At 34.6% G+C, this 17,227-nt stretch overlaps 1 protein-coding gene across 3 annotated transcripts; it reads right to left on the bottom strand.

The window, feature by feature from the left end:
- Nucleotides 1-479: 479 nt before the first annotated feature.
- LOC140764332 (cyclic nucleotide-gated ion channel 1-like) lies at nt 480-16,245 on the bottom strand. 3 transcript variants are annotated; one of them, XM_073102850.1, is made up of 8 exons: nt 16,041-16,245; nt 13,800-13,944; nt 10,872-11,403; nt 10,015-10,227; nt 8,897-9,165; nt 6,823-6,934; nt 5,661-5,897; nt 480-1,410 (listed from the first exon to the last, which is right to left on the bottom strand). In XM_073102850.1, exons 2-8 carry the CDS (start codon nt 13,826-13,828, stop codon nt 712-714), a joined length of 2,091 nt encoding a protein of 696 aa, XP_072958951.1. In that variant the 5' UTR covers nt 13,829-13,944; nt 16,041-16,245; the 3' UTR covers nt 480-711. The 3 variants fall into 3 exon arrangements, with proteins under 3 accessions (XP_072958951.1, XP_072958950.1, XP_072958952.1); XM_073102849.1 differs by having other exon boundaries at nt 13,800-13,931; XM_073102851.1 differs by having other exon boundaries at nt 13,800-13,919.
- Nucleotides 16,246-17,227: the final 982 nt, after the last annotated feature.

Below are 17,227 nucleotides of genomic sequence, written 5' to 3'. Positions count from 1 at the left end.
CCTCAACGAGGACGTCGAGGAGCATGATTACGAAGCATGCAACACCGACCACGCATGGACGCCAGCACTACACGTCACCACAACCAGGGTCCACCTGTACGGAACTGCATCTTGGACTTCCCTCAATCTAAAGGTACTCTTTTCTTTTTTAAATCAAATAGGTATGTTTTACCATGTCAGTTAAACTGCTAATTGGGATGGTGAATTCCAATTAGCAGGTAGTTGACGGCTAGAAATTTGAAAATCACTAAAAAGATTTATATTTTCTATTTCAGTAATTACATAGAAAGAGACTTACATGAAAAAATTTCTCTTAATTTTTTTTTTATATACATCGCTCACTCAATCAATCACTTGTATTTAAAAATGGTCGCAATCTTGCTACAGTTTACATGTTCGTTCCATGGTGAAATATTGGACATGTGCCAACCAATATCCTGTGAAAGAAATATAACGCCCGCTCCTCTCAATCAAATATATACAGTGATCAGTCGAAGTCAATTTTGAAACTCATTGATGTTACCACCCCAAATGTAAATTTAACACCGTGATAGATTGAAAAGAACAAGAAGTCTAGTCATCTTGCTATATACAACAACAATTTATCCCGTCGTCTTTACTTTCAAAGCATTAGAATCAACAGGAAAGATATTTAGATAACCGAATAATTTACTCGCAGAAACACGAAATATTATGACATAGTCGTATGCACTAATTCTCTTCAGCAAAGAAATCTGGTTCCGATGGCTTCTGCAATAACCTAACAGGCACTCTTTCCTGTAATCGGGCCTTACGGGGTCCATCTCGCCGCAATGCCCGCAGCATGTTCCCAGCAAATCGTGAAGCATATAATGCTGCCCCAAGGCTTAGTGAACTGGAACCACCACTCACCATAGCAGCCTGCAACCTTTTCTCCTTTTCACGTAAAGCATTCTCAAGCTTCTTTCTGCAGTGCCTGCGCCAAGCTGCCTGTATAAAACAAGCAGCCCATGTTCTCCACTGCGGCGAGTAAGACCTGAATGTGTGTCGGAGCTGTTTACTATGGAGTCTTCGGAATTGTGTTGCAACAAACCTCAGGTCATCAGCCATTAAGGCAAAAGCCTCAACCTCAGAAAATGATTTCACTGTCCTTGTTGAGCTAGGAAGGCTAGAGGATGAATGGGGGTCCAAAGCCCAGGTTAGGAGTTCTTCCCCACAGAAATCTCCAGCCGTAAGAATATCAGAGTTCAAGAAGCCAGTTCTTCCACCATTTGTGGTCATGCTCTCTAGCTCGCCACGCATGATGAAGAGCATTTCATTGACGGGGTCCCCTTCACGAACAATGCAGCTGTTTTCAGTGTACAGAACTGGTTTTAGACGGTCACTCATGGCATCCAAAAGTTGATCATCCATCATTTCAAACATTGGAACCTGAAAGTAGTGTAGCAACAAAAAAAGGAGTTCAGGGTAAAGAATATTGATAATTGTTGACATTGACAATGCAGTACATAAAAACAAGTGTTAATATAGAACAAGCTTCTGCGCATGATTCTTGTTTTGTTAGGTAAGTGGTAATCCACAGAGGACATCTTCAATTTCTGCAACTATATTTGTGCACAAGTTCCTTGGGAATTCAGATTCCTTCTGGTGCTTTTGAATAAAAATATACTTACAATAAGAAAAATCAGTAAAAGTTATTCCTAGTGTCATGCAAACTAAGAGAATTTGCTCTTGTGATATAAATTGCTAGATTCTTTATATCAAATTACAGGTAATTGTTCCTCGACAATGAACTGAAGAAGATGTTCACCCCTATGTATTAACAGATCTCTGATGGTTGATTACTTTATTCTGTTTTCATCTTCTCTAGGAAACAGCATGTAATAATAATACCTACCTTGGTCCATGCATGTCCTTATGTTCTGTTTTATGTAAGGCAAGGCAGTTAACATATAATGTGATATATGAACTCTATAGGAGGCAAGTGCGGATCTTTCTTAGAATTGTGGCACTACACCCTAATTGTGGTAGTGACCATATCTTATTGGTTAGGTAAACTGAACAAATAAGATATATAGCATTTCAATCAAGTTTGACAGAAAAAGTGATGTTCAGAAAGAATATATTGTCTCCCAAAAACTCCTTGCCACCTCTCTCATCTTCCAGTTATTTGTTTTCTACTTGTCGCCTCTTCTACCCAAGACAATTCTAAGAACTGCTTTCTGTCGAGCCTTTTATAGCTTTTGTTTCTTTCCTTCACTCGACCAAAGTTCCTTTTACCCCTTGTTCCTTCATTCCAGTAGAAGCCCTTTTAGTCTATTCTAAGCTCTTCCCTGTTGTTCTTCTCTTTTCTTTTAGTCTATTCTTTATTCTTGTTCTCCACTTCTTTAACTTTGTTTTTGATCTCACATTTCTTTTATTTCCTTTATCTTCTTCAGTCTGCAATAGAAACTTCACCTCCATACAATTTTGCATCCCCCTCCTGTTCTTTCCTCACCTCATTTCCTTCTTTCCAAAATGAAAAGGAGAAAGAAAGACAGACCAAACAATTACTTAACTAGCTGCTCAATAGAATTAATTGAGACGAATTCTAATTAAACTTTATCAAGCCTTCTTCAAGCTTAATTTGTTGAGCTTGCATTGGCTAGAACTGAGTACAATTTAAGTTAAATTAATGTTAGTATTGAGCTTATCAAGCTTGAATTCAATCAAGCTTAAATGTGGTAACTAAATTAAACTTTATCATGAGTGTGAATTTCAAGCCTTATCAAGCAGATCTTGATCAAGCTGACCTCTGTTCAAGTTTGGCTTGAAATTGTTTTTGAGAAGGTGGACCAAGCCAACCTTTGTTCAAGCTTGGCTTGAAATTAGTTGACTTTTGAGCCTAAGAAGGCTGATCAAGCTTGGCTCATTTAAATATAGGCTGAGCTTGATTCAAGTCTAAATTAAGCCGAGCACAAGCAGCTTTTAATACTCTGACAGCTCTAAACATGGATCAAGAAGTTGTCACTACTTCTGATAACAATAAATCATGACAACTTTAAAATAATAATACCATTTGTAGCAATAAAACCATTGATAAACCTCACTGAAGGACTTTGTAGTGTTTCTAGATAGAGATAAAAAGATGTTCCATTTGGTTCTTATTCACAAATAAGGACGATGCTATTTGCAAGAAATCCCCCGTGTCATGCAATCAAACAGAACATCACATAACACATAAATTACAAATAGTTTTCCAAGTATGATGAACTCATTTCATTAAATCTGCGTCAACTGCATCTTATGGGGTATCATAAATTCTATAGATATTTGACTTAAGCTATTTGTCGGTATATGGGAATCTATTGCCAGCACTTCAGAATCTGCACCTATGTCATAATTGAGCATTACCAGTAACTGTTTCTCAATATAATCTAGATAGCCCCATGTTTTTCAGTCCAGATATGGATTTGCAATGCCAGGGTTTTTTATATAAAGAAAAGCTACTCCCTTCCAAAACATTGATTGCCATCAAAGAACTCAAACCTGCACTATTCTACAATCATGCAGAAAAAGTACAGCTTAGATGGATCTTTCAAAGTCTTCCAAATTTAACAAATTATCTGAGGAAAAGATACCAAGTAGGAAAAGAAATTGAAAATCGTGTAATAAGTGGGGTATATTGTTAGCTGTGCTTCAGTGCTTAATTGCCAAAAAAAGGTGCTTTCAAGATAGTGGCAGCTGAGTCTGATTCAGTGAGACATTAGAGAAACATTTTTGTGGTTCTCTCTACATACCAACACTTATAAAAAATCTGATAATATCATCTAACAACTAATTCACATGGAATACACAAGCATCTACGAAGCATGAATACGGATACGAGATATGGATATGCCAATAAGACAAATCTTGAAAGTTAAGGATACATAGCTCATATCAATATCTATATCTATATATTCATTTTATGTCTACACAAATATATTGCTACGAACCGGACTAATGAGAGTTGGGTTGGTTATTTGAATTGAAGGAAGATCTTGATGGTGATGGAAGGGGAGGAGAAGATGATATATGGATGGGGATAGTTGCGTTTAGAAATGAGAATAAGATGAAGGGAAAGAAGAGGTCGCTCCTAGAAAAAGTAGGGCCGTGACAGTCAAGAAAGGATCTAACTAGTAAAGGTTAGGGGACGATGAGAAGTTAGGGTAATAAGAAAGAAGAAAATGAGAGAGATAGAAAAAGAGAGATAGGAGAAGAAAATATGATTTCATAATATAATCCAATTAGAATGCACTCCACAATACTTAGAGGCTACCTTTTGGACTCAAACAATAGAAATAAAACCCTAAAAACGAAGTGTTCTCGCCACGGTGCGTTTGAACATGCCCGAGGCAGTTCGAATGTGAATTTTCCGTTCTCTGTCTTTGCGAACGCATATAGGCGTTCGAACGGACGTGTTCGAGCAGGCTCGATGCCGTTCGAACGCACAAATTCCATTCTCTTTATTTGTGAACGCTTGCAGGTGTTCGCATAGTACGTCTAAACGCGATCCCCTGCGTTCGAATGCTTCCCAACAAAAAGCTTTATTTTCTTTCCAAACAAATTTATTCCTCTTCATACAACTTGATCCAGCTCTAGTTGTATCACATATTAATGAACTTGTTTTCTTAATTGAGGTTATTGTTGCGTATAATAGTTTAGATAAGGAGATCTACAATTTATCCATTAAAAGAACTATTATTCATAACTAAGGTCCAGTATAATAACGTAGTATATTATTAACTAAGATGAAAGATAAACAAGCAAATTCAATTAATAAATCAGAAGAAATTGACCATTGTAACATGATTTCCTAATATAGAAATATAGATCATAAAATTAATAAACAAACTCAAATCTTTTTACAAATAGAACCTTCTACTAGATATGATAAGATAAGAAACGAAAGATAATAGTCTCCTTAAATTTTACTCATATTAATAGAAACCTTAGAAGTATCTAAGAAGTATCCCAAAATATCCACAACATTAATTTTGTTTTAAAAAAAATCAAATTCTATAAGGAAGTATCCAAAAATTTCCAGCAAGTGTTATGTTCGATTCGGTATCTGATATGGATATAGCAAGAGTATGGAAGTATCCGTCTTTCTTAGTAAAGCATACGCACACCCCAAAAGAAAGCATGACAATGATGGGAGTATTCAATCTACATATGAACAGTTTATCTCCTAAGCAACTTTGGGTTTGCAATCATGTTTCCCATGCTACAAAAGGCACATAGAATTTCCATAATGAGTTGCATATTTATTGCTGCAGTCAGATTGATGCAACAAATATGATGCATTGAGATATTAGGCTAAAATGCATACCAAGTAGAAATGAAGAAACATGTAGAGATCATCAACATAACTATTAACTTGTCAACTATTCTTAAAGTTTAAGTTATTGAAGGACGATAGTTTATTCTTTTATACTATAGTACTCCCTCTCACTTCTGTGCTCGAAATATTTCAATAGACTCAATTAATAGATTTGAATTAAATGAGTTAGGTCTTATATGTTAAATGACAGATAGGTCTGACAAGATTCGAACTGAAGACCTATTCATGATAACTCACCTACTCTAAAAGCTTATGTTGTTGGAGAGCAGTGATTTTATCTTTTTATACTCTAACAACAAAGTAAAAAAGAAATTACCCTCATAAGCAGTGATAGACAGAGATGGCGCTTTATATCCCTTCGAAGATCCTTGGGAAGATTCTGAAGAAGGTACTCTTCATCTACCCCTCGTGTTTCTTGCCATCTATATTGCTCATGACGACGTATTCGCTCCTTTAAGTTCTCTGGAAGTAACCGGTGAGACATCCATTGTTCTGCATCTTGCCTCTTAACTCTCATTTCTTCGATTCTCACAGCAGTGGACTGCAGATATGTCTGTAGCCACAGCAGAAAGTTCATGTATCTAATTAGTCAAAGATAAATACAGTTGGATAGGAAAATGTTTCACACATGCAGATTATAATAAGATACAGCTGTCTGACATTATCATTCACATTTTACTTTAGTTTCCTGAAGCATGTGAACAATGTAGGATACTTAGCTGGGAAGTAGTAAAAAGACAGATTGACAAGAAGATATGTCAAAGGTCATATTCAAAACTGCTATTGCAAGAATCAACCAAAATTTGATCTTTAGTTATTCACCTTCTTGACCAGAAAAAGTGCCATTCTTGTTTTGTTAAAGTATCTCATGTACATTGCATTTAAAACAGCTGTTTTTCTCACTTCTACAGAATTGTTTTGATCAGTTGGCAGGTAGTTAAAAATTTTCAGAATGAAGGGAAGCGCCTTTGCGGGATTCATTTGTGGGGTCCTTAGATTAAGAATTCATGCAGTCTAGTTTGAAACTAAACTTGCCCAATCACAAGGAGTTGAAAACATGATCATTCTGATTCAACAATAACTTCTGCCAACATGGTATTACAAGAATCGTGTGCATATCTGATCACTAGCAGTACAGGAATATGACACACGAATTCTTGTATTAAAATTCTGCAGCTGTAATGAATCCAAATTATATAAGATCCCAAACTAACAGATAATTGGGTATATTATATACAGTGGACAGAAGAATTATAAGATAATCAGACAGGAATTAAAACCCTGCAGACCATTTCATGTGCATGTCTCTGCATCATTGCTATGTGAGTGTGCATATCTCTGCATCAGCTCAGCAGTAAAACATTCTTCACAAATACTAGAAGTAATCTTCAGATTGAGTGCCACTTTAGTTTTGAACCCATATATGAAATTAATTACATCGAAATACTCAGAAAATAATCATTGCAAGGTGTGGATACCTGCATATTGCCAATAAGAAGTGCAAACAGAACTAAGCCAGAAATGGAGACAAAGACTGCAAACAAGATCTCCAATGTATAAGTGCTTGTTTTCAGGTTTTGACCCAGAGAACTGCAAAGAAGAAAAGTAGACAATGTTTAGAAACTGATGTGCCTCAATTTTTTTTTTTTTTTGACAAATCAAGATAAATAAATAACATAGAAAGGGATGAAGATATGGACTTCTGTTAACAAAGGAAATGATGTAAAATAGAAAGGGAATGCCATACGGGGCACCCAAGAGAAGAAAGTATTCGAGTTATTAGTTCAATTTTTGTCAGTTATCTTCAATCTAAGAATAGTAGAAATAAAATTTCTTTTTGCGCATAATGCTATGTAGAGTCATTGGCTATGTAGAGTTGCTAAAGATGCCAGGAAACAAGATATAAAAGTTTAAGGAGATTGTGAGATCTGACAAAGTCATCAATAAAATTATAAGCAAATAGCAGAAATTTCTATTAATATTCTGTGGATCAGTTGATAGTATCTTACAGAAAGTCTAGCAAAATACAAAAATTCTCTCTAGAAGCTGGTAACTGCATCTAACAAGAAAGTAAGGATAAAGAGAAACAAATAAATAATTGCACAAAAATATGAAGCTAGATTAGATTTAAATCACACAGCGGCAGCAGTCTAAGTATAACAATTTAGAGAGAAGAGAAGATAGAGTACAAGAAGATATAGAAGATAAAATATAGAAAAAGAATAAGAAGAGAAACAAGCACATATGGCAGCCTGATCTAGCCCACAACTGCAATTTTTTAATCAAATACCTAATGCCCAATGGCTCTTTCTATAGATGGACTCCATTAAAAGAAAAGTTATACTTCAAGTAGTAATATTTAGCTCAACTTTAGGACCTATAAAGGAAACATCATATAGCAAGCCATATACCTATTATTCTAATTAAACTGATTCGTCTGTAAAAAATAAAGAAAACAGGAGGCCAATTAGTTTTATTCATCAAGCATTCTTCACAACATAGCAAACAGCAGGTTCCTATTTGTCTGACTCTCGGCAAGAAGAAATGGAGAGATGGTAAGCAATTTACTTACCACAAGCCCACACTTTGGAGTCTTAATTTGTATGATTCTTGATATCCAACCTGGCATTGCACAACTCTGATATACATCTCACCAAGAATGGTCGTGCTTATGGCACGGTCTGTGCTGACCACCAACCGACAGTGCATGGCACAAGTGTTATGGCACTTGCTGCCGTGCAGCAAGAGAGGATGAGAAAAAGAGGAGAGAAGGAGACTATTTGTCATTGCCCTTCGCTGCTTGTCGTCGTGCTTGCTGCCATCACTCGCCATCTCACTTGCCGCTTGTTGACGAAGCTCATGTGCCCTAGCTCGAGAAAGAAGACATGCCGCTCCCATCCCATGCCCTAACTCAAGGAGGAAGGAGAATGGGTCGGGTCGAGTCCAATAAAAACTTAATTTAAGTTACAGATTTTCTTAAGCTAGGGCATCCGTGCAACAACGAGCTCAACGGCAAGTAGCGATACCAAGCACGACAACAAGCTCGACAACGAGCGATGAAGAGCGAATGTGAGCAACGATGATGTTTTTGTGGATTGCTGTTAGGAGGAGGGTTGTGCAGCACCCCTTGTGCTACGTGCCGATATCGCAAATCGAGCCCTATACCAGTCGGCACGAACATCGATGAATCTCACTTCTACAAGGGATTCTTTTATCTACTCTGGTGTTACATGAAATGATTACATCCATTACACCTTCTACAAAACTTTACACTTGTTGAATGTAATCATAGACTTGTAGACTCATTGATAACTAGTCATAGAAAATGATAAAAAATTTCAACTTTGCTATGGAGCGTATCAAACTTGAGTAGTGCTCTAGCAGTCCAGCCAGCTCAATGATTTTAGGCAGCATTTAAAAGAAATAAGTCAATAATCTAGTTTTTATGAAGTTATATTTGCTGTTGTACTAAGTACTAACATGATCAAATAACATGAGTAAATCAAGCTATTGCCCGAGTGAAGAAAAAGCTTGATAAAGTGATGTGCAAACCTTAGATTTTGGAGCCCCCACCAAAAGCAATAAAACAACTTCTCAAAAAAGTTTGTTGACTGAACAACATTTTGAAGCGCCGGTATGTAAATTCCAAAATCAAACATAGTAGTATTTGGTTCTATTATAGGGCAAGAAATCGTCAAGGAACTATTATTTTGACTACTACGGTCACTACAGTATAAGGCGGCGCAATCTTCACCACATGCATTTCTCCAGCATGCATCTTCCCGTTGAATAGCAAGCAAGTACCACAATGCTCCAAGTACCTAGAAGGTATCACAAAAACAGAACCACATAAGGAACAATAGCATACCTATAAAGCATGTCACTTTTAATGAAGAATTATGCCATACACATACTAATGAGAGTATTGTGTCAAGTACCTTATTGAATAGATAAATGCTACATTATGTGACAGACATTAACTCTGGATGCCTCCAGATGGCCTATCTAATAGCCAGTCATTATATAAAAGATAAAAAGAGGAGTTAATTTATGTTACTTGTTCAGCATCCCTATGGACTAATCAGTGGAATAACAGAACTGATGTACTTTCGCATGGAGCACACAAAGGTATTATATGCAAGTATTTAGTATTAACAAATTCGTGTAACATTTCATCTTTCTATATTGCAAGAATGCTGAGTCCCTCCAGAGTCCATTTCATATTTATTTGTCAGTAAAGATACTTCATTTGTACTTATTAATTTATGCAGCTCTAGATAATATGAAAAAAAGGCATAACAACTCAACAATAAAACTATTAATGCATGGACCTCGTCCTTAAGAAGACACCAAAATGAGAAAAAGTAACTTCGAAATACAAGTATAATAAGAGAATTTAGATTGACACTTCTTGTAAAATTTACCATGATGAAAGGCATGAAATTTGTTGAAATACATCATAATGTTCATAACCAATTTTAATCAATAACCAAAATTAATTACTGGACTAGTAACTCCACGCATCATACACTAGAGGACAAGAAGTTAGCTAGAATGACCAATATCAAAAGTAAAAAGATAAAAGGCGCTCAAATTGAACATACGCATCAACTGAAAAGAAATAGCATTGACTTCAAGAGTGCAGAAAGAGCTAAGATACGCAGACTTACATGACTTGCAAGCATATAAAGTAAAAGGTTAAAAGCAGCGCCAGCCCATGCTGTTTCAGTGATTATGCCAGCAGATCTTGTAATTTCAAGATACAATGGTATGATTCTTACTAGTCGAGGCACATACTGAAATATAACTATAAACATCAATGCGTCTTTGGCATGCAGAAGCTCTGATCCTTGCAGCTTGGGCAATATAATTAATATAACTACCTGTGTGGAAAATATGCGTATATGGTTAAAAATGATGCTCTCCTACATAAATATGGACCTCTTTAGTCATGATAGCAAAAAAGTTCCAAAAAAAATGAATATAGATAGCAAAATTTTCGCTCCAAATATGGAATATTTCTCTTGGCAAAGAAGTACGTGATACAGATGCCATATTATTTCACAAATAAATGGAATAAAATAGGAAAGTATGAAATCATGCACAAAATAAGAAACTAACAGATTGGTGAACAGCTACCGAACTGTGGGAGTCTGGACATGTTCAACTAAAATCAGATCAGCGGACTAGTAGAAAAGCTCACGATAGAACATTTTCTTTTCTGCCAGTGTGAGGAACTATCTTTACTAAATGTCCATGTCGATAATGTATCTTTCGCTTATCAAGATTGAAAAATTAGCTATCAAAGCAAAAAAAATGGGACTAGCAAAAAATTTTATAATTTTGTTGTAAAAATATCACTTTGTTAATTTTCATATGCATTCATTTAAAAGAATTGGTCCTACCCCTCACCAAATATGACTAGTCTTTGAAACTAATCTACTTTCTTCCACTAATACTTAAGTAAGCAGTACTGAAGTAAGATACTGAAGATTGCACAGAAGAAATGAACACGAGAATGTCATACCTGAGGAAGGGGAAGAACGGCAAAGATATCAACTAGAAAGTATGTTGATAAATATCGTTTTGCTATTGCTGATGGATCTTCAACCAAGACACCCCTACCAAAAACTCTAGAAGGAGGAGCTATGAAACCAGTCCGAAACTTAAAAATAATATGGAGTACATAGAAGATATCTGTGAAGGAGCGCAAGATGCTTGCAATAATTTCCAATTTTCTGTCCAAATACAAGCAATTATCCTGACCATTGATTACTGGGATGTATAAGAACAAAGGGTCCACTGAAACCGCAATTACACAAGATATGACAAATATCTTGTTCCATTTCTGAAGAAATGGTCCTTGAGGATCTAATACTTTTCTTCTGGTCCTTAGTTCCTCCAGAGATGATTTATTTACATACTCATATTGTAGAAAATTTCTGAACCACTCAAGTCCTCTTCTAATAATCTGTGACACTGAAGCATATATCCTGTGCTTTCTTCCTGAAGCTAGTCTCTCTGAACTCAAGGATTGCTCTGAGCTCAAATCTTGAAACCTGGACATATGATACCAATAAAAACAAGAAGCCGACAATAGATCTTTTAAGACATATGCAATTACTCCTACATACTATGTTTCACTTGATTCACATGTAGAAAACTAAGCTGGACTGCCTAATTTGTATTTAAATTTCTTAAACAAGGAACATGGTAAATAGAGTACATGTAGTTTAATAAGGTTCACAGTTACCACTCATGGAAAAGATCCCTTTTAAAAGGAAAATAGGGCTGCTTTTTTGAAGTTTTTACCAAAGAATCATAGAGAAGTTTGCTGACCTACCAATAATTTTGAAATTCTTTTCTACATGTAATCTTTCCATTTCAATTCAGTACTGAGAAAAAAGAAAAAAAAAACTAGCTACAAACATGACATGCCAAAAACAATAACAGTGGTTGCTTTTTTTAAATTTTTACCGAGGTATTGTAAAGCAGTTTGCCACCACTACGAACAATTTTAAAATTATTGTCTACCTGTAATCTTTCCATTTCAATTTGCTTCTCAAAAAACCAGCTGCCACCAGAAGAAATAGCAGTCATCTGGTGAGTCATTAAACTTGATTCAAATGGTAATAAATGTAATTTTCCCTCTTAACATGTTGAAAAAGATTGGTTTTACAGCAAATTAAACTGCGGACTTGCATGATCCTGTGCTACAAGAACTTGCTGTTAATTATATATGGCAGCCATCTGGTGAATCATTGTACAAGCTAAAGTTGTTTCAAATGGTAATACATGTAATTTTCCCTGTTAACAGATTAAAAAAGATTGCTTTATAGGTAATTAAACTGGGACTTACAGGATCCTATGCTACAATAACATGATGTTATTTATATATGGCAAGTTATGTGAATTAAAACCATCACATTAGAACTGATGTATTTCAAGCATTGACAACTTAAGGCCCCATTTTCTCTTTAATCGATTTCTAACAATGACTACAGGATCTAAAAGAAAAACTTTAGGCTTTCTTTGGTTTGAGGCTAATATCTGAACTCGATTAATTATTCTTATTTCTTAGTCTTGATTTTTTGAAGAGTAAACTTGGTTAGATATGAAAAGATAAAAAGACGTTTGATTATTGAACCAGATTAAGGGTTCCTGAATCAGTTTGGAGAGGGATCCCTAAACTTAAAGCAAACAAGGCCTTGAGCCATATAACCAGCCAAGTTGAGGTGTTTCAAGCTGATTAAAGTTATTAAAAAGGCTTAAAAGACAAAATTTATCAACAACCACTCCTTTATATCTCTTCCAATGTTGGCAGATATTTCTTTCATTTTATCATCTCATACTCCATACACTTAATACCTTTGCACAGCATGACTGATACTGTTACCAAGTGACGGTACTTAACAAGTACAGGTCAATATAGATCAAAATGTTCTCTAACAACTTCAGCAACTTCTGTTTGGCACTTAATTGTGCACAAAATTTCAAAAAATAAAATTCACCAGCCACTTCTCCTAAGCACCAAGCAGGCACAGATATGATACAGTCAATCAAGATCAACAATCAATCTCATCCAACACAGTAGATAGTAGGATATTATGGTGCATAGCCTGTTCATTTTATGTTTTTTATCAAATATGTTGACCATTTATTTACATAAAGTTATGCTAAATGCAGAAGTGGAGAATCCGAGTATGATATTTCTTAAATTTGATAATATTTACTTTTTGGCAATGAGATGACTGTTTCGCAAACATGCTCATTTTTCATCTCAGGCAAAAATCAAGCGAGAGAAGTTTAAGTTCAGGTGGACATAATATACAGTAATCAATAAGTCACAAGTTGTAGTCCAAATCTTTGCCAGTTATACAATGTTTGACCATTCATAGATTTCAGAAGATCATGAGATGTTACCACTTAACAAATGGTGCCTAGCAATATGAAGAATATTGTATTAAGTATATAGAGTGGGGTGCCGACAGAACAAAGTGATATCAACAGGATACCAAGTACAGACCTAGCAATCATATTAGATGTATTTTAAAAACTTTGCTCTGGTATAGAAAATGGAAGCAAGTTAAATAGGGTTTTTCCAGTGGCCATTTCTCTGGTACTGAATTATTAGACCCAAGCCTAAGTTTTGGAAGAAGCAGAAGCAAACACAATTTGGATCGGAAAGTCCATGAGATCTTACCATCAGTTTAAGGTTACAATAACAATAGAAGGTTTTGAGTCACAAAGCTAAAGGATGATTCTATTAATCACACATAATGAATGCACCATGTTACAATGGAAACTTTGTTTGTCATCTAACAAGAGATATCCAGAAACAGTGGATTGTCTTCCTTGTTCTGTTATCCAAATTTAAAATAAGGTGTTGAAATGCATCAAGAGCAGAAAAGATGGAATGCACTTGTAACTAAGAAAGTGAAAAAAAAATACTGACCTCACAAATTTCTCTTCCCGGTGAGTCATTGCTTCCGTTTAATAGAAAAGGAAAATTAAACACTGAAAGTAAACCTTCAGGTTTTCAGATATGACATTTCATCTATAGAGCAGCTGCTGACTATAAGAAATCCTGGATGTTAAAACTGAATTCAACAAATAGTTGAAATAAATCAAATTTAGGAGCTATGAAGTAGCAGAAACTCAGCTAATTAACAAGGTCTCAATAAGCAGAAATTAGGACTCTATTTTAATAGTCCAAAAGCATTCAAAGCCAGTAATTGAACTTGGTCACTATTACTCAAAAAATATATGCATGGATAGCAATTCCAAATGGCAGTGCACTATGCATGTTTAGCATACTCAAGTGAAGTCAATAGGAAGGACGAAGAGGAAAGCAAGGATGGCCGTGCCGCTACCAGCACGACACTTAGCACAAGAGAGTACCAGTCCAGTAGGCCGCGTGCTGTCCGGCACAACATGTGGAATATTTTTTTCAAATTTTTTTATTTTCATCAATCATCATCAAATCAACTTTAATTCTCCTACATGTTTAATATTCATATTATGTCATAGAAGAATTATAAAATTTTTACTTGTATGAAGATTATATAAAATTTTATAACAAGCAATACTATCAATGGATGAGTTTTAAAAATTATCGACAGTATTTAGTGTAACATTCTTATATTAGTTTTGTACCAGCAAATAAAGTCCTTGATCATCCTCGTCATGCTATATTAAACTAGACATTAGTTTTAATTATTAAACTATTATCAATTAATATTATGTGTTGAATGTTATTATGTGTTCAATTATATTATAAAATATTCAACCATATTATGAAGTGTTCAATCATTAATATTAGTTTTATGAATGCATTCAATTATATTATATGTTGAATAATATTTATATTTAATTATTATTTTTTAAAAAAAAATAGGGTATTTACAAAAATAATCTAAAGATAAAATACTATAATATAGGTTTTAATACATATATTTAAACAAAAAAATTAAAAATTGATATGCTAAAGACCTAAAAACGTCTCTAAATATCCTAAAAATTTTATTAGAAATATTATAAATGGCACGGCCATCATCGGAGAAAAGTATGTTGAAATAGCTGCACACGATCAATCAGCCACATGAAAGCATAGTGAAAAGAGCAAGATGCACTAATAATGCCTAAAATGCTCACATGTAAACTCAATAAAATAGGGCTCAGCGTGTAACCTTAGGAAAATAAAAATCCAAACATTCAAATCCCGATGAGTGAGAGCTTTTTATCTACACATGTTGTAACTTTTCGCTAATTTTGGTTTAAGATGGTAGGTAAACTTCCATTAGCATCAAGAACAAGATTGCTCATTTTACGGACAATGTTGATACAAAGACACATTTCAAAGGTAGCACAAAAGAAGATCAATCTATAATTCTGTATACGCCATGAATCTTAGCCTCCATTCATTTCAGAAATAACTTTTTTTGTTCCAGAATACAACTCCTTAATCCAGAATAATAGCTAAATATCATAATAACTAAATTCTATAATACAAACACTATTCATAAAAAATATATTTTATACTACACACCAACCTAATTACTAATTTATCCTTGAAATCTATCTCATCAATCTACTTTATATCAAATTAAAGGGTATTTATAGTAATTATAAAAAATAAAACACATTTTTTTCATCTTTTCTTTTACTTAATATCACATCAAAAATAATTATTATACCCTTATTTTAGAATACAAGTGACTATATAAATAGTTATTCCTAGAATAAATACCTTATTTTGAAAATAACAAAGAGGAATTCTTATTCTAGAATTGACCCTAAAGTGAACGAGGTTTTAAGAAATTGGAGAAAGTTGAGGTCTCCAGAACCTCTCCTATAGCATTAAAGAACACAGTCGACCTTCGGAAGTAACCGGGCCATGCCCAACCCCTATACCAGACTCCGTTGGCATAGCTCCATGTGCAAATTTCGATTTTCCAGTCTCTCTTCTAAACAAAACCTAATCGAGCATGACAAACAGACTCCATCCAAAATCCCAACCTAAATACAGTACTCATACCATAAATTCTCACATTTGCCAGGAATTCAACCGAATTTCCAAGTCAATAACACCAAGCGGCAGAGGAATCGCATCATTCAAATCAATCCCACCCTAACCACGAGACCAAGAAGCGGATCAATTCGATCCTCGAGCGAATTAGAAGAGGAAAAAGAGTACCTTTTGGCGTCTCCGTAGTCCAAATAGACGAGATCGAGAAGAAGAACACGTCTTGATCGGAGAACGGAAGGCCTTTACTTCCCTCCCCGCATCATCTTCTAGTTATCTAGAACTCGACCACGACCACGACCACGACCACGACCACTGTCTATAGTTTAAAAGGAGCAAAGAGATGAAGCTTCGCGGATACTTCTTTGGCGTGGACTCGATTGAGAAAAGGGTGGTAAATTTATCGACTTCAAGAATGACTACTGCCGCAATTGGGAAGGTTAATTGACTAATTGGAGGATAAAAGAGTAATAATCCTCCTTACTAATTACAACCCGTCGTCTTCCATTATATTACTCTATTACCCCTGCCAATTTTATTAGACATTTTCACATAACGGTCACTAAAAATATTTATGTATCATAATTCTTAGTATATCTCTTAATTATCATAATTACCAACTATATTATGTATTGGCATTTGTAGACAATATATTTCAATAGCAACTATGACATATTAAATAATATTACTGAGCTCTTTCATAAATATTAACAAAATGTTTTGAAACTTTTGAGTGGCAATATATAGTTTGGTACCAAAATTAGAGTTTTTGACCAAACTAGCCCTTCCAAATCTTTTTCTATGAGTTAGAGTACATTCAAAACTTACTCCAAAAAATATATACACTACTGCATGCTTGTCAGTCATGAAAATTTTTAAATTACTTAAGAAAAAAAGTTAAATTAATTTTCCAATCAATAATTTATATATATCAGTCATGAAAATTTTTAAATTACTTAAGAAAAAAAGTTAAATTAATTTTCCAATCAATAATTTATATATAATTTATTCAATCAAAAAGTTGATTTACTGGAAAACAATCTTCCCGGTTGTTTTAAAAATCGCTGACTAATACAACGATTTTAAGACACACGTAGTCTTATATATAAGTTTTAAAGTGAATTAGAATTGTATAATAAAATTCTAGGCAAACTTAAAATGACTAAAAACTCGCTGCTAAAGTTGGATAATTTCCTGTCATTTTCCCTGTCAACTACAAGCACAAGACATAATATTTATGGCAGCATCCCTAGGGTTGGATCAAATAGAGTACCAAATGGAAATCTGGTAATGATATTAACAGGCACCAAAATTCACATCATCTTTTTATCACAAAAGTGTTGTCACGGACTCAGTCA

The sequence above is a fragment of the Typha angustifolia genome, chromosome 8 (assembly GCF_048772165.1).
Source record: "Typha angustifolia cultivar Huaian chromosome 8, ASM4877216v1, whole genome shotgun sequence".
Lineage (NCBI taxonomy): Eukaryota > Viridiplantae > Streptophyta > Magnoliopsida > Poales > Typhaceae > Typha > Typha angustifolia.
This window is presented reverse-complemented; position numbering and strand designations above follow the sequence as displayed.